Below are 27,496 nucleotides of genomic sequence, written 5' to 3' on the forward strand. Positions count from 1 at the left end.
TGTTCAATACTTTTTTTCCTGTGTCGTTTCATTTTATTACACATAACTTAATTTGTAAACTAATTAGATTTGTTTTCTCTTCATATATGGATATATTTTGTGGTTATCAACATCTGGTGAAAATTTCAAGTCTACAGCATCTTTAAAAATATGTTTTCGGAGAAAAATGATAACGTGTTCAATATTTAATTTCCCCACTGGTAATCCCTATTCACACAAACTTAATAACAGTAGTTTTGATAATAATTAACAGATTTTATGGCCTCATTAATAGCATTGAAAGTATCTATAAATTTATAGATGCCATTTTGTGCCAAGTTCATGCCAAAAAGCATGTGTCACGGTACGGGGGTGGTGAAGAGGAGGCGAGGACCCAAATGCAGGGAATGAAGAATTTAATGAAAAAATAAAACAAACAAAACTCAAATCTCCCCATGTGGGGAAAAACACAACATTATATTACACACTCAACAAGACAAGATCTGGAACTTTTCAAGACAATACTTTAAACCGCTGTTGTAGAATGGAAATCAGCAACAGGGAAGGGAACAATCAATAACGGACCAGCACAGAACAGAGCACACTAGGAGAATAAATAGGAAAGACAAACCAATAAACAGACAGGCGGACAGGTGAAAATAATAATTACAAACAAGGTAACAAGGTGGGTGGGACAAGACAATAGACGGGAGAGCGCATGACACAGAGAGACAATACAAGCCATGCGCTCACATAACACAACACTGAAGCACACGACAAAAGCACGTGACCACAATGTAAACACCGAGCCACGTGCTTTGACAAAAGACGCAAGACACGAGCACACGATGAATGAAAACACTCACCGTGCGGTCACACATGCAGCATGCATGCTTCATCCCAGCACCGACCAAAACCGAAACCAACAAGACTGAGACGCTGGGAATGAAACACCATGCTGCTGACAGACGAAAACACAAACACGAGTACAAGAGCGCACGCGTCTGAGGGACGCAGAACGCGCGCGCGGCCGCGTCAAGCAGGAGCGCGCACACTCTGCGTACACCCACGACAGCGCGCGCGCACACAGAGACAGAAACAGGACCAGACACGAGTAGTGTCCGAGATCTGCCACCAAAACAAGAATTTACAAGACCAGAGTGGCAGAACCCTGACAGCATGCTTCTGATCCCAACATTAGCAAAGAGTGGATAGACTTTATACCTAAAGTTTCACACCTTATCAGTAAAAATATTGTCCTTTATTTTACCATGGGGTCATTTACAAACAAGGCACAATTTGACATTGGATTTTAAGACAGATTAAAAGTAAAAAAATAAATAAAAAAAAGGTTCACACCAAACATTGGACACCATGTCACTCGCTCTAGTTTCATCTCAGGATGTTTTCCTCTAACACAAAATTCCAGTTTGAGTAAATTTTGTGCATAAGATTTCGAGATTTCGATTTTTTTGTGTCATGTGTATCGTCCGGTTGTTAATCGCCTCGTTAATTTGTGCATTTTTATTGATTTTTGTGAACTAGTGTTCCCCAACCCTATTCTCAGGGGCACACCAACAGTACATTTTTTGGATGTTTCCTTATCTGACCCATTCATTTCAATTTCTCTGCTAATGTTCTGATGAGTTGATGCAGGTCTGTTTGTTTAGGAAGAGGTTGAAAATGTGTACCGTTGGTGTGTCTTCAGAAACAGGGTTGAGAAACACTGACATACCCATTGCAAATACTTAAATCTGTGCTTTGGTGTGAACCCAGCATAAAAGACTATACAATCTGACAACAATGTTGCACCACACAAGTGTAAGTGATTGTATTTAATTATTTAGAAAACTGTAAATATGCAAAACAGTTAGCCAATCATAAAGTGGGCGTTTACCTTTAAGTCTTCAATCTTACACATTCATTCAGATGTCAATAAGGGTAGTCAAAACAGGATAGATAATATTCTATTCTGTTGTTTTTTATGCAAAAAAACTAAATGATAACAATAAAAGGACATCAGAGAACTGTACAACATAAACAAGTGAGCAGTAACAAAGGCGAAAGCAAGTAAATCGCGGGAAGGGAATACAAATATATCCATTAAAAGCTTTCTGACAGCTCCAAATCATCAAAGGCCATAAATAAAGTCTCCCTCCAGGCCTTCCCCATGTTAAGCGAGATATTAATCGATTACAACAACAAGACATTAATCATCTCTGCCCTGGGCCGGACTGCTTTGGAATCCATTTCCTCTTCTTGTCTGTTGGCTTGTGTTAATTACAGCTGTGCCAGGACAACTGAGAGTGACGTTTCAATGGCGGCCGCGCGGTTATTGCGGCTTTCAACTCGTAAGTGGCGACTGCGTATTAATTACAAGGCTCATTAGTGGTTTGCTCACACGGGGGGTCAGGCTATCGACTGCATGCAGGAATACAAAGCAGCCTGCGGTGTGTGCGTGCATGTGTGTACTGTACGTCCTCACACTTGTCTGCTATTCGCTTTTGATGCTTGTAGTGTTTTTAGTTCCATCAGAAATGCATTTTGTTGGTAGAAAAACGAGTATAAATGAGATTATAGTCAATTGTTTATTGGCTCACGTCCCATGATTTGGCTAAAGTGTATCCTTGGAAACAGGACGTGTTGTATCCAAGTGCTCAACACAATGACTATTTTAGAATCAGGGACATTTAAGTGTTTGACGATGCATGAATCACTTTTTGGCAAACAAACTCATTTTTGGTGTGTGTATCAACAGCTCTCAAAGAATATCACTTCAAAAATAGGAATGTCTAACTATAAAGTCAAAGAGAAACGTTTTAATTAAAAGTCTGGGAGATCTTTTTTATTATATTCTACAATTTTTATATAATATATAATAAATAAATAATTTTGTGTCTATTGTTATTTTAAGCCATTCATACCTGATATGTTTTTAGTTTAGTTTATCGCTGTTTCCACCAAAATATTATATAGAAAATTTTAATACTGATAAAAAAATGCTAAATTATTTTATTTAGTAATATTTTAAAATGTTGCTGATTGTAATATTCCAAAAAAAAAGAGTAAGAGAGAAAAACATTGCAAAATCTTAATTATTAGGAACTATTATCATTTTATATAGCTAAATATTAAACAACAGGCCATGCTTTTAAGTCCTGACCCTATTGAAAAATTAAGAATTAGTTATAAAGTAGCAGTTTTCGAAGTTTACAAAAAATAATAGGAACGATTATATATTATTATTATTAGGAACTATTATTAGGAACTATTGTCATTTGTATATAGCATGCATTTAGTATATAGAACATGCTTCTAAGTCCTTACCCTATTAGAAATAATTTAAAAAATAGTTAAAAGTAACCATTTTCAAAGTTAATAAAAAATGTATAAGAAATATTTTTATTATTATTAGGAACTATAAGAATTTTTATATAGCTAAATATTAAACAACAGGCCATGCTTCTAAATCCTGAGCCTAACAGTTTCCGAAGTTTACAAACATTTTATAGGAAATATTATCTGTTTTTATTAGGAACTATTATTAGGAAGTATTAACCTTTGTTATACAGCTAAATAATAAACAACAGGACATGCTTCTAAGTCCTGAGCCTATTGAAAAAAAAGTTAAAAGTACCAGCTTTCGAAAGTTAACGAAAAAGTATTAGGAACTATTTTCTATTATTAGGATTTATTATTAGGAACTATTATAATTTTTATATAGCTAAAAATTAAACAACAGTTCATGCTTCTGAGTGCTGAGCCTAACGAAAATTTAAGAATTAAAAGTAACAGTTTTTCGAAGTTTAACAATGAAAAAATCTGTTTTTCAAACACACACTAAAAAAAATCCTTAAATTTGCATTTTTCCGTATTTTGTGATTTATGTTTCTGTTTTTTTTCTTAGCTTATTTATGCTTTTGAATTGCATAAATTGACCTTGATTTTTCTTCCAACAACTTTTAACCTTGAAAAGTATTTTTCAAAAGCGTCTTTTATGAACATTTTTAGTAGTTTGAAGTAGGGCTGCACAATATATTGTTTCAGCATCGATATGGCAATTTGATCATTCGCAATAGTCACATCACAGGATGCACAATGTTAATTTTGTATTATATTTCATCATTTGTATAAGTTTATGAGGCCTGTGACTGCATAATGATTTTAAAAACATTCAGGCATGAGAAATTGTACCGTTTCGTTTTATTATTCAATTACTGTACCTGAATACTGTTAGATGGCAAACAGCAAAACACTGTTTATTTCAAATGCATCTGTTTTTTTATTGTATTTATAGAGTGTTTATTAGATTATATGCAGATGCGCTCACACACAAAAATCATCCTAATCGATCTAAAATGATCAATTCTTTCCAAATAGAAATATTCAAGTTATCTGGTGAAATTTTATTAATATCACACATTAGAATAATAAAATATTGCAATGTTCGATTTTTCCAATATCGTGCAGTCTTAGTTTAAAGTGATTTATTTTTCTGGGTTGGTGTTATACTGCATATTACAGTACACACACTTTGTAAAAGCTTACCAGTATATTTTCTGTTATTTTACAGATTTATAACTCAATGTATTATTGTTTATATATCATATTTATACTTTTTATTATTTCAAACTACTGATACATCAATAAAAGTAACTTTGGCAAACTGTAGAGTTGAATATTCAACATCGAAAGTCGACAGAGAAGAGATCAAGGTCCCGAAATGCAATTCACCACCCTAAATAAATGAGAAAACACTGTTAATTGACATATTTTTTACAGTGTACAACAAATCTCAGGTTGCACTTTCCAAATTGCAAATGACTCTGAATAAAAAGTGCACAAGGGTAAACGTCTTAGCAATTAGCAAACTATAAAGTCATTGAGACATTCTGCATTTAAAGCTCTTTTTAAATATAGGCTGTATATGTTAATCAGCTATGCTTCTGTGCTTCTCATTGGCAGCCAGCTCTTCACCAAGGAGGAAGCCATCCTGCAGGCTCCAGTGATGTGTAGCAAATCTCCCTCCTCTCGCTGGCTTGCACCCACCCTCCCGCCTCTGCCCTTTAGGAGGTGTAAGCAATATGCCAGTCCTGCTGCGGTCAAACAACACTCCTCTTGTTCCGCGAGATGGAGTTCGGGCTACTGCTACTGCTAGCGTGGGCAGCAACTGCTCCCTATGGCCATACTGAGCTGCTCGCCTGGCTAACTCAGCCCGCTTTAGCATTATCGCAACATCCTTGCCAGGAGAAAAGTCAGCCAGGGATGAAGGTAATGAAGGTATGATCAGAGTAATGGACAGAGATGGAGGCGGGGAGAGAAACAGAATAATATTTGGAGAGCTTAAGAGTCAGTCAAATAAGGTGCTTGCAACTTCCTTTCCCTCTCACAATGAAATAATAGATTAGATTAAATTCGGTCATGTTAAACACTTCTGCCTCTGTGTTTAGAATTGACGTTAATAAAGGCGGCATGGAGTTTATTAGCTTAGCATGATGCTAACTAGCTTGTTTGATCATCTAGAACAGTTTATTAAAGTATTGATCTGGTATAACCGTAACAATAATTGTATGGGACTTTAGTAATTTACGATAATATCGACAAAGTAATTTGTAATTTCGTAAACCAAGTTTAAATACAATAACGCTAACTATATAGCTTTAAAATTCAGTCTAAATCTCAAAATGTTCCTACTTAAAACTATAACAAAACACCATTTTGTATCCTGATTCAAATAAACTAAATAAACAAAGACAAATAAAGATAACATAAACAAATCCTTGTTTATATCAATGAAGAAAAGTATAAATTCATTGATGCTGCTAATACTAATAAAGGGAAATATGACAATGAGAGTTTAACAGTTGAATAAAGTGCTAGTGTTGGGTATGTTACTTAAAAAAGTAACTAGTTACTAATTACATAATTTGATTTTATTTAAATAACTTGTTCTGAAAAGTGGCGTAATTTCTCACTAAGTAATTTAATTACTAAAGACAATACTACATAACAGCTCTATAAATCTCAAGGCATATTTTAAGTTTAAATGATGGAACGTTAGAAGGGTATAGGGTTAATAACTGGGAATATAACACAACCAGGAGCTATGCTTCTAACTTCAGCTTTAGGAAAATAGTTGCAAACGTACATGTTTGCGACGCAGTTTGCGAATGTTTGTTGGAACGATGAATTTATAAAACACCAACTCAACGAACTATGTTTATAACGATGGAACTTGCGACCTTAGTTGGCTAACGATGGTTTTCAGAAATGCACCCCTGGGCAGGTCGTTTGATTTGGGGGGCATTCACTCGCACTGCCCTGACAATGGAAAAGGGGTTGTTCCTTGTGCCACCTGGTGGATATTGCTTAAAAAAATCAAAAGTGAATTTGTTAAACACCAAATCAACAAACTATGTTTATAACGATGGAACTTGCGACCTTAGTGGCTTACAATGGTTTTCAGAAACACACCTGGGGGTTGTTTGAATCAGGGGGCTTTCCCCTCACACTAGCCTGACAATAAAAAAAAAATGTTCCTTGCGCCACCTGGTGGATATTGCGTAAAGCACAAAAGTGAATTTTTGGAAACAGCAAATCAACAAGCTATGTTTATAATGATGGAACATGCGACCTTATTGCATTACGGTGATTTTCAGAAAAAAACCCATGGGCGGGTTATTTGATTTGGGGTTAGTAATCTCGCACTGGCCTGAAAATGGAAAATCTGCTGTTCCTGCCGCCACCTGGTGGATATTGCGTGAAGCACAAAAGTGAATTTGGGAAACACCAAATCAGCATACTATGTTTCTAAAGATGAAACTTGCAACCTTATTGGCTTGTGTTGGTTTTCTGAAACACAACCCTGGGCAGGTTGTTTGATTTGGAGAGGGGTCCATTTGCTCACGCTGGCCTGACAATGGGAAAGTAGTTGTTCCTTGCACCACCTGGTGGATATTGCACAAAGCACAAAAGTGAATTTGGGTCACACTAAATCAACCACCTGTAATGATAAAGCTTGCGACCTTAGTTGGCTTAGTTGCATGGTTTTCAGAAACACACCCCTGTGCAAGATTGGGAGGCATTCGCTCGCACATACTGGCCTGACAATGGAAAAGCAGTTGTCCCCTGCGCAACCTGGTGGATATTGTAAAGTGCGCATTCTCTGTGGCCACATCTGTAAATAGTATTATATTTCCTTATATTTAAGTCAAACAGGCTTTATTTAAAAAAGAAATAATTATGAACAGTCAAACCACCAAAAAATTAAATTTCAAATAGATAAAACCAAATTTCTTACTCAATTACTATGCTTTCCTTAATTTATACCACATACTTGAACTAATTTCTCACTTAATTGATCTCTTAAGCATGAACAATCAATTGGTAAATGTGACTTACTTTAGTTGAACAATATAATTATTCAGAATAGTCAGCTATTCTTGGATTTATTTACTATATATAAGGCAATACTGTAAGTAACTTATTTAATTACTCAAAAATAAAAAAGTAATCCATTTATTTATTTATTTATTCCTAGGGATATATCATTTAATTACAGTACCTAATTACTTTATAAATGATTACTAAAGCCGGACAGAATCCAGGTATATATATATATATATATATATATATATATATATATATATATATATATATATATATATATATATATATATATATATATATATATATATATATATATATATATATATTGCTATTTCTGCAAAAAATTTTGTTTTTTGAAATGACTTTGGGTGTATCGTAACTATAAACGTAATTTATGAAATCAAAAATAATACAAAATAAAAAAACACTTAAAAATTGTATTTATTGTTTACAATGCAAATGTAATTAGAACTACCTAATTGGTAAACAAGACAATTCTCTCATATAATACTGTATATCCACTACAAGACTACAAGACTACATTGTAAATAAATCAAATAAACATTTGCATATTAATCAATATATAATACTATTAAAATCTATTTAAAAACTGAATAAATATAAATGAACACACATTTACACACGTAAATAAATACTCAATGATGGGCTAAAAATCTGCATGTGCATATTCCTTGTGTGCCTACTGATACCACACAACACTGGTGCTAAAATATGTTAGTTGCAATACTAACCCGAACTAAATTAAATATCAACTACTTTCAGTCTGAATAGAAATACAATAAGTTGCTTATTTGGAGAAATTCAAATGATCAAGTAAGATGCTAAAATATTTTAGCTGCAATGCTAACATCTTGTTGCTATTGTAAAACATCATTTCCCCAATAGTCTGATTAGAAAGGGCAGAAAATAGCTAATTATTGATTAAAAAAAGCATTACTGTCTGGCTACAAAATGGTTCCAGTTTTCACTCTGGAAGTGTTAGGTCAAGTACAGTGCGATGTGAGATACAGTGTCGTCTGTTGTACTGCAGAATATAAAAGAGGAAAAGTGCTCTGAGCAGGCCGTATAGCATTTGTAATTTATGTAGTATGTTAGTATGCTAATCCAAACGCGGACATATTCAGTGTTTTTGTTTAGTGCAACTATTTGTGCTGGAGTGTTTGGAAAATTGAATTGATTGCATTGATTGAACTTCCATTCATCTGAATAGCTTCTCTCGGAGGTGGAACGACGTGAACCGCAGATGCATGTAAATCAGTCTGCGGGGCTTCATCCAGATCAGAATGAGAACTGGCAGGGTGGTGACAAAAATGCCAGCACAATCTGAAAGGCCACTGATGAAAGGCAACACAATTAGTGACTGGAGGGATTGTAGATGAGGAGGAGGACGGGGAAATCACAGAGCGCTAATTATTGTATATTAAAATCCATAATATCTTTGTTTGCATGAACAGCTGACGAGGAATGATGTCATTAAATTGATTATTAGAATTTCTTTTTGTTTTTGTTTTTTTTCTTTTTGATGTTTTTTTAATCACCTAGATAGTTGCTAAATGAGTTTCGGAATAGATTTCAATTCAACACTAATGTAGTAATATAATTATTGATGTACATATCCACTAATGAGAAAGGATAATAATTTGAAATCAAAGCTTTTTTCTCCAAACCAATATTATATTGTATTAAGTACAATATAATATTAAATTATTTTTAAATATTCTTTATAAATATTCTTATTTATCATTATCAATCCTTCAAACAGTTTAGATTTTTTTTGGATTTTTATTTTTTTTTCTGAATTACGCATGTACAATAATAATTTAGAAATGTTATATTCTTTAAAAATATTTTTTTCAATGCTGCAGTTTTGTTGATTGCAATTATGAAAACTTTGTTCATAATTACATGGTGTACACACATATATATATAAATCTATTATATATATATATATATATATATATATATATTTTTTTTTTATTCAAGAAAATCTGAATTCTGTTTGTTTCCTTTTAAATTATTTTATATATCACTACAACTATGTATTATTCTTCAGATGTTTAGTAGGGGTGTTCGATTCCATTTTTTATTTATTTTTTTTGCAGTCGACTCCAAATCTAGACTCCTAATCTTGGAGTCGATGGAATCGACTCCGGATTCGACTCCATTTACATTCTTATAGCGCTTTACACAATGCTACTGCGTTAATTGCAGCATTACGTTGTGCAGTTTTCTTCTGGTCACACAAAATCAGCAGTAATCATCTGCAGTCAAAATTAAGTAGTTATCAACCTACACTTTTTTTTTTTTTTTTTTTTTTTACGACACATTCAATTGACTAGTTTAGATAATTTAAAAACTTACATTGTAATTTGGAGACAGAGAGTTAAAACATCAATGTATTAACAAAATGCTTAATGGAAAGATGTGTCGCAGTTCCTTAACAAAGAAAAAACACCCCAATTGAGGCCAAACAACGTTTAAAAATATATAAAATAGTCTAAATGACTTCTTAATATAAATGTTTGATACTTGAATACTGTACTTAGTGAACGAAATAATCTGGTGTAGTGGACGGCCCAAAATCTGCGGTTGCTCATTTATATTATTTTTTTCTTTGATTCTTCAACCGATCAATAAACAAAATAGCTAGATTTTTCATTTGATTTAATGACCAATTAAATATTAAACCCCATACACCAAAAATTTAACTTAAATAATTCATACATTAACAAACCTGAAATAATAAATAAAAGCAGCATGACAGACTGTGCACTAAAGCATATCATATTATAAAGTGTACTCACCCATTACTTTACTTAAAAATATAACCGTTTTGTGCAATTTGTTCATTATTGTAATTCAATAGGAGTGTGTTAACAGGACAGCATACATTATGTCAGAAGAAAAGGAATGAGTGAAGCCTGTTTTTGAAAGCTTGGCTTTGGCTATATTTTCATTTAAAACTCCTCTTTTGGAAACTAATTTCGTTTGGTATAAATTGTATCTTAATTCTGATGTATTTTTGTAGTTATCTACAAAATAAAACAGAAGAATGAATATTAGAGGTAAAATTAACTGCATTCAGGAACAAAACAAAACCACATGTCAGATTTTGTGACATAAATCTTGGCTACTATTGTCAGTATGGTTATTGTTTTATTTATTTTTTTGTGAAATAGGCATAGGTTAAATAAAATAAAAAACATATATATTTAAGCATATAGCAGCAGCCAATAGTCTAACATAACATCATAATTTTACCTGCAGTGCTAATTTAAGACGTCCATTCCGGTACTAGGTCCATTAAGAGTCGAGGAATGGACTCTTTTGGAGTCGACTTCCAGTCCCTAATGTTTAGATTTTCCAGTGCAGAATTGTGATGATTTGGGTCACTCTGTGTTTTTCTTGTGCAGCAGAGAGCAATCAGGCATTAAAAAAAAAGCACACGCCACAGAATATATTAAGTGAGATGAGATGCAATGGTCGATTTGACATTTCCTGTTAATGTATCATATTCCCCCTATTGCAATTAGGGACTGATGCTCTGGGCAAAGCAGCAACCAGTGTTTACTGAAGGCTTTGCTTTTGGATGATATGTTACTTCTTGAGGCACCTGTAAACAGCTTTTACCTCTACTTATAATTAAATATTAAATTCAGGTGTTATTTGGTATAATATAGTTTATACTGTTTTTGTTTAGTGGAAATTATAATATTAATAATTAATTTATTAATGAACAATAATGATTTATTTTTGAGGGAAAACCTTGAAAACAAAATATAAAATACAGTAAATAAATGAGCAAAATCATCATTAATATAAAATAATATATTTTTTTTAATTGTAGTTTTTACTACTAATATTGGGTCACACTTTATATTAGGTGGTCTAAACTACATCTGCATTAAAAAAATTAATACAATGTATTCACTTTGGTTATAATGTATTGCAGAACACTTCTGGTGCTCTTGAGGCACTATAATTAAGTTGGTGGTATTGGTAGGTTTAAGGGTGGGTTAAGCTGTGGTCAATATTTTAATTACAAATGTACCTACAGATGACATATAAGTACAATGTAAAAACATCTATTTACACTATAAGTACAATGTAACAAATGATTATTTCAGTGTAAGTACATTAGGCAATTGGGACCTATTGTTGTGCTATAACAGGTTCATAATAACTAGGCCTGTCACAATATATATATATATATATATATATATATATATATATATATATATATATATATATATATATATATATATATATATATATATATATATATATATATATATTGCACCAAAATATACAGCCATTAACAATATTATTGTCATTTTAGGACTTTATATAATGCCAGAATATAATATTAACACAATACAATCTTCCCGAGAACACATAATATTTTATTCTTAAGATTATTTTATATATTTATCGTCAATTTAATAAATCTGCATTGGATAAAGAATGTGAAAAACGCATATCCTAAATAACTAATTATACATGTTAACAAAAAAAGTGCAGGGAAAAAAGCAACAGAGACTGTTATATCTGCTACCAGATCTTTTTTTCAGTTGTCAGACACCCACATGAAAATATACTAAAGTAATTTATAGTAAATACTACAGTATTTATTATTTTTTTTAACCATACTGAACTGCGATAAATCGATATATTAATTATTGTGACAGGCCTAATAGTAACCAATAAAAATGACATGAAACAATTAATTAACCAATTAATTATACGAAATAAACTGCTACACTTCTGAACAAAAAAAGACGAGGTGGTTTAGTTGTGTTACATAATATGGTCTCCTTAGTTAAAAAACCCACCACAAGACGCACGCTAACTGAGCCGTTTGCTTTTATGTTTGGCTCCTGAATCGTTTCTGGACCTCTGACAGCGAGGAAAATTCTCATTAAACGTCTGCGCCCTAAAAATGAGACTCACTTGCAAAGCAGTGAGATGAACAATTATGTTCAAATCATCCTAATCTAGTGGAGCAATCGAGGAGCTCTGTAAATTCAGCGTCACCTCATTCATCCTTGTGTTGAGCGATAAGTGAAGACATACATTTTAATTCATTTACAGGGCCCTTGGCTTGCAAATTGAGCCCTCTGTCATCTTGGCCAAACCTACCGAGAGGCTCAAACCAGGACAAGATTTTGATTGAGGATCATCTGTAGAAGCACAAATGGGGCTGGAGCTCATAATTGAGGTTGAATGAATCAGAATCAAAGATAAAAGTCTGATTTCAAACTTGAACTTAAGAAATAGTTGACCCAAAAATGGCCATTTTTAGTCTCAACCTCAAGCATTTAGGCTGAATTGTTATGTTTCCATCCAAACGCAAAACTGCTTATTTCATAGAAGTAAACTGATATTTGCAAAAAATGCAGTTTCCCTCCAATAAGTCAAAGAGAACAAAACGGTCACTTCTTGATAAACTGGAACTAAAAAACAAAAAGAAAAATGGAGTTTGCTGTGGGACTATTTTCTTATGTAATATAAAAAAAGGGAAATATGAAGATAAAGACAGCTTTTGATGCTCTATAGAGCTTAGAAAGCTATTAGACGCTCTTGGGAGCAGAGACACTTAAGGCAGTTTTGGAGATAATAATACTAAACCACTTTAAAGACAGACTTTGGCTAAGGGATTTTAGAATGAACAAAACAACATGTAGTCAGTTCGATGGTTTGTCCATTAATGCTGCCATCACACTCATTTTTGTTATTAAATGATCTGTGATAACATAATCCCATAGCTTATTTTGATTTATTTGGTAAATGTTTTTCCATTGTAGTTTATGCATGCTTTTTTCTTATCGGATAAAGATTTTATCCAACTCAGTTGTGTGCAAACATTTTTAATGCACATTTTCAAAATGTATGAACAATTCCATTAAGCATTTATTATGTGACATTCCAAAATGCAGATAAAAAAGATGGATGGAAACTAGGCTAATGTCTCATGAATATGGCACTCAAAAATGTAAGTTATCATCTAATTGGTAGACTTCAGTAGGATTTCCATAATTCTCTATAAATATATTTAAAGAATACCTAGTGCATTAAGGTATTTGAATACAGAAAAAAAAAAAAAAAAAAAAACAGCCAGTATAATGATAAACCTTTTACAATGTTTGTTGTTATTAATAAGACTAACACAAAGTTTTTTTTTTCATATCCATCTTATAGATGTTTTACACTAACCTAAACGTGACCCACACTGAAACAAATAATGATGTGTTGTTTACATGGCAGTCAGTTGGCCTACTGCATGTGTCAGTTCTGGCAATGGGAGATTATTAACTCTTTTGAACAAACTAATCAAGGTCTTACTATGTTTACTAGAAATTAGGTGTGGTGATTTTCAAGTGTTTAAGTCAAAGCACTGCTAAACATCTAAACAGCGATATACAGTGAGTAATAACTTTGAACAGCTTAAGGCACAGTTAATGTTCACAGAATTAGGGCTAAACAATATAAAGTTTCAGAATTAATATCGCAATGTGCGAACGGTTTCACTATAATGTAACAGTGTGAAAAATGTTAGTTTTTAAAGCCTGTGAACGTAAGATCTAAAGCAAATCTAAACAATTTTTTGGCACAAGAAAATACAAAGTTTGTCGCTTTAACAAAATTCATTGTGTTTAATTTTGGGCTATATAGTGTTATTTACGTATGTTTATTAAATTTCCAGTCTAATCTCATAAGAAAACGTATTTTATGTTTTGTCAGTTTAGTGGCAATTTTTACTCAAAAATCAGTCGTACGAAAATTAAAAAAAGTCAAATGATTTTTTTAAAGGAGGCGTGGCACCAAACCCCACCCCTAAACCCAACCACTATTGGGGCATAAGCAAATTGTACGAATGAGATCATATGATTCCATATGAATTAGCTACTGAATCAAAAATTTACGAATTGCTGTGGGATAGCGTTGAAATTTCGGTACCTCAGTACTGTTAGACTCCCCCCAAAAAAACAAAACAAAAACTGAAGTGCTGTTGATTTCATGTTTATCTTTGTTCTATCGCTGTAATTTGTTCATTTATTTATTATATTTTTGGATAATTTTGTATATCTTAGTCAGACACCCCACCCCTACAAAATCACCCCACTTAATGTAACACTAAGTCATATTGTAAAATGATAATAATATTGGAACATATTGCAGAAAAAAAATATCACACAATTTTTACTATTTATATTTTATAATCTCTTTTAAAATTAATATGTTTATGAATCTGCAAATTATCCTTGATTATTGTTATGGCAAAAAGCCATATAATAATACCATTGTGCTTTTACACCATGAAAGTATCTTTAAATAAACAAAGATCGAGGCTTGTATTCAGAACCTACAAAATATTTGTGTTATTGTGTTATTATTTTGAATACTTTGAAATGAACTAGAAATAATAAACAGTGCAAAAAATACAATCATGTTCTTAATTAACACTGGGTGTAATGAATATGATGATTGTAAATAAACAATTTGATTAAGGTCTTTGGAAGCACTGAAGCAGCTGGATGTGTCAATAGTACAACTTTTCAAAAGTCATTAAAATTGAGCAATTATGCATGCAATTATGGATCCATTGTGCGCCACGACTGACAAAGGGTTAATTTGCGTGTTTTGTGGATATCTGATGACTAATTAGTGAGCTAAACACAGGTTTAGAATGTCTCAGTGCTGGAGATTGTATTGCATTTTTCTTTTTCCCCATTAACTTTAATTGTTTCTTGGTTTGATAAACATTTACACTATTGGTGCAAAAAGTTTCAAATATGTCTTGTATATATGTTTTAAATATGTTAAGTATGTTTTTTAATTGTTAAAAATAAGTCTCATGCTCATTAAGGCAAATAGAAATGTTTAAAAATGCTATTTATTTCCATTGTCATCAGCCAATCTTTCGTGTTGCATGATCTTTCTGAAATCATGCTTACTTTATATTGTTATTTATTGGTAAAACCATTAGATGTTCTTGGCGCTACTATCATTGCTACTAATAATGATTAGTATCATCAATGTTGGAACTTAAGGATCCAAAATGATTAATAAGAGCTTATTAACAATTAAATGAAAATATAAACAAAAAGAACAATATTCTATGAATAAAATATACAGACTTGTAGCCAGCCTGCATGGTGAAAATGGTCATTCCTTTTTCTCAGTTTTACGCCTCATTTTCTGCATTTTCATGACATCTTGAGCATAATGTTTTTAGCTAAATTAACTTGTAGGATGGTCATCATAACCACACTTTTTGATGTACCAAAAATAATTCCTAAAGAAATGTGAAAAAAATACTAAAAAATTCAAGATTATTTTTCCTTCATATTTATTTAAAAAATCATAAACTTTTCCTCTTTTGAAATTCGGCCATTTCAATAATAATAATAAAAAAAAATAATAATAATGAGCTTCACAATTCTAGCCTCCCTTTTAAAAAAAAACTACATTTGAAAATGGATAATAACAATAGCCAAAATAATACTCAAATCTGTTTTAATGTGGGCCGCTTTTTGTGACCTTTTCTATTCATTGGCCATTTTTTGTTTGTTTCAAGAATAAGTCCAAGATTTAGAATAAAAGTTACTTGTAAAATGTTTAGTCATACAGCAGCGAAAGATAACTTCTTTTGCATCAGATTGTATGTTTTCTTGCACATCTGGATGATGGACTCTGTTATCATTTACCAAAACTGATTAGCTGAAGTCGCACTAAGGCAACAGCCAGCAGAGGATTCCGTTTGATCTTAAAGCTTTTTTCAATTAGTTATCTTCACTGTTTTTATTGGGATAGCAGTCAAAATAGTACAAACGAGCTGATGTATGAGACAAATTCTGAAACTTTGTCATTGATGGGTGGGTCTTTCGAACCACATGAATGTCTCCTGGCCACGGCCCTGATATAAATATATATTTTTAAAATATATGCATCATACAATATAATAAAAAATTCACAGTATATATATGTAAAAGTATGTATATGTCACAGAGCCAAAATTGTAATGAATTTCACATTTTTATAAATGATATAAAAAAAAAAACTTTTTCCTACATATAACAAAGTATTCTTCAGTCAAAAATAATGGGTTACTGGTCAGTTACTGTCTTTACTATACAGTTTACTACACAGTTAATTTTTTTTTCTTCAAATATTTCCTAATGTTTAACAGAGCAAGGAATTTTTCACAGTATTTTCTTTATTATTCTTTCTTCTGGAGAAAGTCCTATTTGTTTAATTTCGGCTGGAATAAAAGCAGTTTTTAGGTTTTTAAGGTAAACATTATTAGCCCCCTTAAGCAATATTTTTTTTCTTTGATTATCTACAGCTTATACAATGACTTGCCTAATTACCCTAACACCTATTTAAGCTAATTACGCTTTTAAATGTTACTTTAAGCTGTATAGAAGTTTCTTGAAAAAATATCTAGTAAAATTATATTTACTGTCATCATGACAAAGGTAAAAGAAATCAGTTATTAGAAATGAGTTATGAAAACTGATAAAAACTGTGTTTAGAAATTAGTTAAAAAAATATTTTTGTTAAACAGAAATTGGGGAAAATATAGTGTGGGGCTAATAAATCTGACTCTAACTGTCTGTGTGATCTATCTGATAAATAAATATAGTCATACTTATTCAAAATGTTTGGTAGCAGTAATGCATTATTTTCCTTGATCAATAAGAAAAAAACAAACCTCTCTTACCCGGTAGTAGTCAGTGCTGTAAATGTCTCTCGACATCCCAAAGTCTCCTATTTTCACAAGCAGCCCATTCCCCACCAGGCAGTTGCGTGTGGCCAGGTCGCGGTGCACGAAGTGCTGAGAGCCCAGGTAAACCATCCCTGATGCGATCTGACTGGCGATGTGCAGCATCTGAGACAAGCCCAGCTCTCCATTGGTCTGTAGCGGCTGTCCGTCAACCAGGATCATGGCATCTGGACCATGAGCTCTGTGAGTAACATCATATTATTATTACCCTTCTGTCATTTCTGTATGATTACCACACACACTCCAGCACATTAGAATTTGAAATGGTTATTCCAGACATTGAAAGTCAGGGAATTTCTATATATTTTTATGTCCTAGTCATGGAATATCAGATTATAGTCCATTTAGGGTTGTGATTTCATTGGGACATGAACATTTTCTCATTCATTCATTCATTCATTCATTCATTCATTCATTCATTCATTCATTCATTCATTCATTCATTCATTTTCATCTGCTTCTCTGGGGCTGGGTTGCGGGGGCACCAGTCTTAAGAGAGAACCCCAGACTTCCCTCTCCCCAGACACTTCCTCCTGCTCCTGCAGGGGGATACCGATGCGTTCCCAGGCCAACCGAGAGACATAGTCCCTCCAGCATGTCCTGGGTCTTCTAGGAGGCCTCCGCCTGGTGGGACATACCTGGAACACCTTCCTAGCTGGGCGTCCAGGAGGCATCCGAAACAGATTCCCGAGCCACCTCAGGTGACTTCACTCAGTGTGGAGGAGCAGTAACTCTACTCCGAGCTCCTCCCGGGTGACAGAGCTCCTCACCCTATCTATAAGGGTGCGTCCTGCCACCCTGTGAAGGAAACTCATTTCGGTCGATTGTATCTGAGAACTTGTCCTTTCGGTCATGACCCAAAGCTCATGACCATAGGTGAGAGTAGGAGCATAGATTGACCGGTAAATTAAGAGCTTTGTCTTTCATCTCAGCTCCTTCTTTACTACAACAGACCGGTACATCAACAGCATTACTGTTGCCGCTGTACCAATCTAACCGTCAATCTCACGCTCCATCCTTCCCTCACTCGTGAACAAAACCCCAAGATACTTGAACTCCTTCACCTAGGGTAAGGACTTTTCTCTAACCTGGAGATGACAAAACACCTTTTTCCAGTGGAGCACCATGGCCCGGACTTAGAGGTGCTGAGCCTAATTCCATGTGGATTTCTCAGTTGTTAGTCATTCGTCCTTTGGAAAAGTTTACTAATGACCTTAACCACAAATAGGACAAATTCAGGAAACTTTAGAAACCTCTCCTTTTTACACATACTCTAAATCTTTTTTATTTTAATAGTGTTCTGGCTTCTTTTGCAATTTGAAAATCCTTAATAAAAATAAATAAAAAAATGTAAAACAGGAAATACGTTAGGAATACATTGGTATTGCTTACATCCCTCCAAATGGTCTATTGAAGCCTGACATGACATACAGTATATTTTGTGGCAAGATTTCTCCAAAATTTACTGCAATATATCTGGCATTTCTTGTGTTGTTTTGCAGTGAAAATATACACTTCTTCTTCTTTTTTGTCACTGTAATTAATATGAAGAGAACACTGAGAAACAATGAGGGAAAACATTTTCCTCTGAACCATATACAGTAAAGCCTACAACATCATATTTGATATGACTCTAAATAATCATAATTAACAAACTGTTAAACTCTCTCCAACAAGAGCATTGGAAAAACCATATTTAAATTTTGCAGTTTTATAATCGACTCAACAAATATAATGAAAAATAAATATAATGATTCAGCTTTTTGCCAGGGAATAGTCAGGAAATTTCAAATTTGGCTTAGGAGTGGGAATCCTTAACATAAAATGAATGCGAGAGTCTGCAGGTGAATAGGGAGAAACAATGTAAATAGTATCATCATACCTCCCTAGTTGATCGATTTTTGTATATTATGAGTTATTTAAAAGCTTTAACTATATGTTAATAAATGTGCACTAATTTGCATATATTTCTCTCAAAACATTTTGAACATTAGAAGAAAGTTCTGTTTGTTTTTTGTGTCAAAAGCTTTTAGAAAGGGAATTTTCTACATTTTATAACTGTAATTCAGAAAATATCAAATGTTTCTAAATTATAAGTAAAGTTGGGATGTATGAAAGTGCAGCTGAAGGAGAGATTTATGGTTCACATCAATAAAAAATAAAGTAATTCTGACTAAATTACCTTTAAAAAAATCTAGAGATGGACATTTTGAATGTTGACTTTACATTTGGTAAAAAGCCTCCCTCAAAAATTGACAGTTGCATGAAAGAAAATGTTTTTGCTTGCTGTGTCGCGCATTAAAACTAGTTAAGGCATTAAAGGAAATGTTACAGTTTGCATCCCTGCTAGTTTCCTTTGAATCTGTCGCAGTACAGTGTCATTACATATGAAGCAGTTTTGCTAAACCCTGTTATCCCCCATAATCCTGCTGGCTCGAAAGAGAAAGTAATTTCTGATCTTTCAACAGAGTCCTGTCAGAAAACATGTACACTTCTTATCCACCTTGTACAATAACTTTATGGAAGGTTGTATCCTATCAATCACAGTCATACAACCCTTGCGTAGATTACAGTGATGTATGCAGACTTTGTGAAAATAATAATCTAATGCAAAGGATCCTAACCACCTTACTTGAACCTAAAAAAGTAATAATAATAAAAAAATGAATGAAAAATACCTTATAATTTATATTTATTTATATGTATTTATAATGTTTCCAAAAATGTTAAAATTACCAGGCATAAAAAATAAATAACACAAACTAAGCGAACTGCAAAATACACAGTTACACATAATGTGATTATGTAGATATAAAATTAATATAAACACTATATAAATATTATAATAGTAAAACGTAAAAAAAACTGTAAAAAATAAAACATATTAATTTTAAAAACAAACAAAAACAACTTTATCTATCTATCTATCTATCTATCTATCTATCTATCTATCTATCTATCTATCTATCTATCTATCTATCTATCTATCTATCTATCCATCCATCCATCCATCCATCCATCCATCCATCCATCCATCTATCCATCCATCCATCCATCCATCCATCCATCCATCCATCCATCCATCCATCCATCCATCCATCCATCCATCCATCCATCCGGGCTGCACAATATTGGAAAAAATCCTGACATTGCGGTATTTTGTCTTTCTGGGATATACGTTTTAATATGAATATAATTTCACAATAGATGAACTAAATAGCTCTACTTGAAAAAATTCTCACATCTGCATAAAACATAATAAACTGTTTGCAAGCACAGATGAATACAATAGAAAAAAAATGAAGCTGCAAAAATTTAAGATTAGTTTTGTATTTTATATTTTTTGTGGAGTCTATGAACATAAATTCAACATTAATTAAATGTCTTCATTCTATAAAGAATTAAATATGATTTAATTATTGTTAAATTAAATTTCTTGGTTTAAATTTGCTTGATATTCTAGTCACAGTTCTTTAAAACGCATTCAAATGAAAATCTTTCACTCTTTAAGGATTCATGTTTGTGACTATTGGAAATACACACATTGTAATAACAATGCTAAAACTGTATATTGTGCAGCCCTATTATATATTTATATATATATATATATATATATATATATATATATATATATATATATATATATATATATATATATAATTTCCTTCATAATCTTGACCCTATAAGGCTATTAAATTATTACTATAATGATGTTTATAATCATGCTCCATTTGGTCTGTGACCTCTGTCAATAATAACTGATTCCCATTGTGTTTGAGATCATTTTACAATTCCAGTACAAATATTACTCCATTATGACACACTGTGCGTTTTGATCACCTGAGGAACTTGTTGAGGTCTCCATGTTTCATGTACTCGAAGACCATGATGAGTGGGTCTCCGTCCACACAGACGCCATAGAACTTGACTATGTGCTCGTGCTGAAGGTTGGTCAACAATTCGGCCTCACGCTGGAAATCTTTCCTTGCCGCAAGTGTGGGATCCTTCAAGGTCTGCAAAATAAATAAATTACGATTATATATTGGCTTGGCAGTCCATTTCCAAGCCAAAACATTCTCGAGCAAATACTTCAACACTGAGACAAAAATCCAATATTTTTTTTTTTGGGAAAAGCTCATTTAAATGCACGTTTTAAATGCAGATCATTAATATTAGAGAAAATATTGTAGGAATTAAATACGCCTTTGCTGTTACCTTTGTTGATACTCACCGGTACCAGTAAATTAATTAAGGGAGCTTTAATGAGTCAGTCAGTAATAAATAATTCAAGTGAACAATTAATCAGGTTAATGAGACTAAGTGCTCCAACTAATCTAAATGGATCTGTCTAATGCTTTATGAATCCCGTAAATTTGCAATCGTATACAAATCAATGAAGCATGCATGAGCTGCTTTTGACAACGTTATGCTTTTTTAGATATTATCTTTAATGTATGAGTGTGATGGAGCTGTTTGTGAATCTAAACAGCAGAGATCTAAAGGAACTATTTTTTTATGGTGGGATTTAATCAATTTGATCACAGGGTTTTAAAATGTTTTGAACTTTCGACAACTCCAGGATATAATCTGCATTTATTTTGATTGTAGGTCCAACTTGTAGTGGACCAAATAGAACCTGAGAGCTTACCTTGGTGCTATGACCCAAGGTTATTATAGTTAACAAAAAAAAAAAAGAAACATTTTCGTTAACTGAAATAAAAATAAAAACGAGAGTTAAAAAAAAAAAAAACAATTAGGACTATCTGAAACTGTATTGTGTACATACAAATACATACAAACTGAAACTAACTAAAATTATAGCAAAAATGTCCTACGTTTTCATCTTTGCAAATGTAATAATACATATTGTAAGCCTTTTAGAAGTAAATTTATTTCGTGTTGTCGGCTGTTTGACCGTATACGGCACTTCAGAGTATGTAATCTTGATGCCATTGCCCAGATCAAGCCGGTTCTCCTCCAGACAGTCTTCGCTGTTGCTCCCGTGACAAAAAAGTGGTACGGTGACAGCATTAAAAAAGACCTGAGCAGACACTTAAAAGTATTAATTTAACACTTTTGTGCCCAAAAAATGGATTTTATTTCTAAATTAGTGATCACAATTGAAAAGAATCCTTCTTTTAAACCAAATCTTCTAAAGTGAACCGGCAGAACCAATTCACCAAATCGAACTGAACCATTTAAAATGAGTTGCGTCTCCAGTAACGTTAAGCATGTGTCTACAAACAACTTACTTTGTACATGCCTGATACCCCCTCTGACTCAAATAAACCAATATATACGGAGTTATTCAGGTATTAGAACAGTACACTGAGATTAGATTTGAGAAATTTGAGAAATCGGTGAACCGATAATTCTGATTCTGTGAACTAAACACAAACAGTACATGACAGCCTGCTGTGACTGAACTAAACTGCAGCGCGGATAAACTGAGGGCTAAAAAAGTTTGTTTCATCACAGAAAGTCGTAATGGAATGTAAATCAGTAAATTATGCTTCAGTTGGGAGTTGTGAAATGTAATCATAAGAAACTTTTTAGATCATGGTGATGTTTTAGCCAAACTGACAGAAATTATGATTGCTGACTACATATTTTTAATATGTTGAGTCCAAACTAACAAAAACTAAAACTGATATTAAAACTAATAAAAAAACTCAACTAAAACTAAGCAACTTCAAAATATTGAAACTAATAAAAACTAGTAAATTTACCTCTAAAAACGAATTTGAAAACAAAAAGTCAAAAAGAAATAAATACTAAAACTAATGAAAAATCCAAAACTATTATACCTTGCCATGACCCGGATAGCAGTGATATTTAGGGAGATGAGTGTAATGGAGACAAAATAGTAAGAGCTATGAGAGTAAATCTCTCAAAATATTGGTAACACTTTTTTTGATGATCCATTTGAGTATTAGTAGACTGTCTGCTTAATATCTGTTGATACTACTCCTTCAACACAATTAACTGACTATGAGACACTTTTAAAGTACATGTCAACTTACACTAACCCTAACCCCAACCTAACAGTCTACTTATAATCTAATGAGAAATAGTTGACATGTAGATGTAATTTAATGTAATGTAATGTGTATTTTTATATAGCGCATTTATTGTGTGAGGCCATACACCCAAAGCACTTTACAATCATGAGGAGGGTCTCTCCACACCACCACCAGTGTGCAGCATCCACTTGGATGATGCGACGGCAGCCACAGGACAACGGCGCCAGTGCGCTCACCACACACCAGCTATTGGTGGAGTGGAGAGAGTGATCGAGCCAATTCGGTGGAAGGGGATGATTGGGAGGCCATGATCGTAAGGGCCGATAGAGGGACTTTGGCCAGGACACCTGGGTTACACCCCTGCTCTTTCACGAGAAGTGCCATGGGATTTTTAATGACCACAGAGAGTCAGGACCTCGGTTTAACGTCTCATCCGAAAGACAGCGCCCACTTACAGTGTAGTGTTCCCTTCACTTTTACTGGGGCATTAGGTCTCACACAGACCACAGGTTGAGCGCCCCCTGCTGGCCTCACTAACACCACTTCCAATAGCAACCTAGTGTTCCCTAGTGGTCTCCCATCCAGGTACTGACCAGGCTCAGCCCTGCTTAGCTTCAGTGAGTAACCGGTCTTGGGCTGCAGGGTGTTATGGCTGTGGCCAAGATGCAATGTAAATTCAACAAATGGACCATCAAAATAAAGTGTAACCTAAATATTTTTAGATATTGGCTTAAATATTCATTACAAGTAACAGGCCTTAAGCATTAGTACATTGACCATTGCTTTTTCTACTGCAGATAATATGCTACCCCTCGTATTAAAAATAAGTAAAATTACATTTACTATACTAGCATTTGTACAACACACAAATTTTAAATAGAAACTATTATAAATATTTAAATTATAGCGTTGGTTCTGTATTGGCGTTTGTTCTCAGGAATTGCATAGAAGTTTGAGATGTGTGTGGAAAACCAATAACTCTCAGATGGTGAGGTATCTGTCCCTATTCATGATGCTATATTACCCCTGTGTTGCAAAATTGGCCACCTGTACTGGTTGGAGAGAGCAGAGAGGATGAATCCAGCAGCTAGCTCTCTGCAACTCTCACATGGAGACCCACTGAAGCTAAGCAGGGCTGCCCATGGTCAGTACCTGGACGGGGGACCCAGCAGGGGGTGCTCAACCTGCGGTCTGTGTGGGTCCTATTGCCCCAGTATAGTGAAGGGTACTCGATACTGTTCAGTGAGCTGTTTAGATGAGACTTTAAACCGAGATCCCGACTCTCTGTGGTCATTAAAAATGCAGGTTGTCCTTCAAAAAGAGTGGGGGTTTAATCCCCGGCATCCTGGCCACTGGCCTCCTAACCATTCCCATGTGATAATTGGTCTACTCTCCACCAATCAGCTGGTCTGCGGTCTGGCGCAATATGGCTGCCCGTCGCATCATCCAAGTGGATGCTGCACACTGGTAGATGAGGAGATTGCTCCCAATATGTAAAGTGCTTTGTGTATCCAGAAAAGCGCCATATAAATATGTATGGAATTTTAATTATTATTAGTGGTAAGAACCTTTTCAAATAGTATAACCTGGCACAATAACCGCATAATCAAAACGTAGATGGACTGACACAAATGTGATATTGCACAGGCATCAGTCTTTCAGAAAAGTCATTTGTTTTTCTACAATTTGAAATCATTTTCATGGACGAGGCACTAAACCTTGGGATGCCAAGAAAAGACATACAGATGACCGGCATGGTGTCTCTTCTAAAAGATTAAATAGGTGCTTGCCCACATCTGTCTTTTTGTCATCTTATAGCCCGTCATTCACAGAAAAAAAATAACCCCCCTTTGTGGCCTTGCCCATGATATGTCAATTGGTTTCCCCCGTCGCTCTCCCGCAGCCAGACATGGCATTGCGGTGTGTTTGTGAAGAATCGCTTCTTCAATTATGTTATAATTGCATTCGCCCTCTGAGCTCGCAGTTTAATTTTAATTAGAGCTACCGTGGGTTAATCCATATCAGGAATTGCAAAGAGGTTGATGCGTTGGAGATGGATGAGGAAAACCGATAACTCGCAGATGGCGAGGTATCTATCCCTATTCATAATGCTATATTACCCCTGTGTTGCGAAACTGGCCACCTGCACAGGTTGGAGAGAGCAGAGGGGACGAATCCAGCACCACCTGGGGGGCTGTCACTCGTAATAAGGGGCTGGAGGTCTTGAGCATCAGGTGGAAATCGGGGAAGGGGGGGGGGGGGTATGGGGGGAGTAAAGGTACGAGAGGGGATGCTGGCAGCTCTTTGGCCAACATACAAGGAAAAGACTTGACCTCTCTGAATCGGAGCTGGACAGGTTTCAAACAACAGCTGCTGTGATGGAGCTTCATGAAGCCAAGCAGGTTCCCAGAGGAGCATTTTATTGCTCAAAGGTTTGCTCTTTCAATGCTGAGGAGACTCGTTTAGATTTCATTTAAGTGTCAAGTGGGCCTCAGGCCAGATGTTTAGACTTCAATTTCTGAGAAGAAGTAAAAATAGATTACACAATTGTTGAATTGCAGAAGAAGTATAAAGCTATCAGAATAATGTAGATCACGTTGCTTAATTACATCTCTCATCTGGATTCCTGGATTTGCCTTTTCTTTGAGACTTTAGGCTTGTGTCTAATCTATTATATTTATTCTGTAATATGTGTAAGATTATAGAACCTTTTTTTATTGAGATATAAGAAGTTCTAGAAAATGGTCGTCTCCATCCTGTCTGAGAGAAATATTTGAGATTGTATTTTCTCCTTTCGATTTTGCTGGTAAAATGCGGAGAATCTCCTCCTGACACCATCACAGGATTGTGACAGAAAGTGTCAGTTCCATTAGTCTTGATCAGCGTCTTCAGAATAATGTGCTTTGCCGAATGATAAACCATCACTAGCAGACAGCGTTATTGCTCCAGATTTATTTCTTCAGCCATTCTGTACTAAAGCACCACCCCACGATAGCCAACATATTCTCACAGATGATGAAATAAAGGAACGCCTAAGCAATCTGGGAGCTGAAAACATCTATATCCCACAAAGGCAATGTTGTCAGTGATTTGGTTTATTATCATTTGCACTAAATATATTAATAAATATACATAAACCTTGAAAAAAAAAATCACGAAGATGGCTTGAACAATACAGATGTATTTTAGTCATGTGTAACTTCTCTTTATTTTTGTCATCATTCAGACCATTTCTCTCTGTATTTTATTCAGATTTAGTCATGCTTTCTGTGTGAAACCTAAATTACTTGTGGCAATTCACTATTATTATTATTATGCTATATATAATTCTGCTATATTACACTCCCTTCTGGGTCATGGCACCAATTTATATGTTTTTCTCGAATTGCTTCGAGTAAGATTTAAACAAGTTTTTCAGGTATTGGATTCAGTAATAGAAACAAGGACTCTAAAGACTGAAGGCTCTAGCTGCTAGTTTTCCCCTTTCTAACTGGCCTCTGTTACACTTACCTTGTTATACCTCACTCGCATTCAGGTCATGGCACCTATTTAAACCCTACAGTTTTACTCACACTGCCTTGAGTATGATTAAAAAAAAAAAAATGTGTGGGATTTGGTTGCAGTAACAAGGACACTAAAGACTTGAGCCTCTATTGTCAGTTGATAGTTTTTTCCTTGCTCACCGGCTTCTCTTACACCTCACTCACATCCGGGACAAGGCACCAATTTAAGCCCTACAGTTTTACTTGCACTGTTTTAAGTTTGATTTAAAAAAGGTTGAAAGATTAGCATTTCTGGTGTGGGATTTGGTTGCAGTAACAAGGACACTGAAGACTAAAGAGAACACGGGTGTCAACTTCTAGAGGGCCACAGTTCTGCACAGTTCAGCTCTAACCCTAATCGAACACACATGATCAAACTAATTGAGTCCTTCAAGCTTGTTTGAATTCTAGAGAAAAGTGTGTTTAAACAGGCTTGGACCTTAACTCTGCAATGCTGTGGCCCTCCAAGAACTGAGTTTGACGCCCTTGACTTAGAATGTAATATTTTCATTAAAACACCAGGTATATGTTCAACTTCATCCTTCAGCTTGCCAGCATCATGGAAACCTTGACATTTCCAAACTGATAGACAAACTGATGCACTTATAGATACATCATTGATCAAGAAAACCTCTTTAATAGACCTCCACTTCAGCTCACTGGATGATGAGTTCCTTGACCTTGGTGAACGGTCCCATGCGGTAAACCAAGTTAAAGCATTATCCAGCAACTGTCTGGCCACAGCAGTGACTCAT

General features: G+C 34.2%; 1 protein-coding gene across 9 annotated transcripts in view; it reads right to left on the reverse strand.

Moving 5' to 3' along the window:
• The window catches only part of ntrk3a (neurotrophic tyrosine kinase, receptor, type 3a), a 441,878-nt gene that overhangs the window by 11,550 nt on the left and 402,832 nt on the right, over nt 1–27,496 (reverse strand). For all 9 annotated transcript variants that reach the window (XM_073942230.1, XM_073942233.1, XM_073942235.1 and 6 more), the window contains 2 exons: nt 21,017–21,189; nt 17,114–17,357 (listed from right to left, as the gene is read on the reverse strand). In XM_073942230.1, coding sequence (XP_073798331.1) covers nt 17,114–17,357; nt 21,017–21,189 — 417 coding nt within the window. The remainder of the gene's footprint in view (nt 1–17,113; nt 17,358–21,016; nt 21,190–27,496) is intronic.

Source organism: Danio rerio, chromosome 25 (assembly GCF_049306965.1).
Source record: "Danio rerio strain Tuebingen ecotype United States chromosome 25, GRCz12tu, whole genome shotgun sequence".
Classification (NCBI taxonomy): Eukaryota; Metazoa; Chordata; class Actinopteri; order Cypriniformes; family Danionidae; genus Danio; species Danio rerio.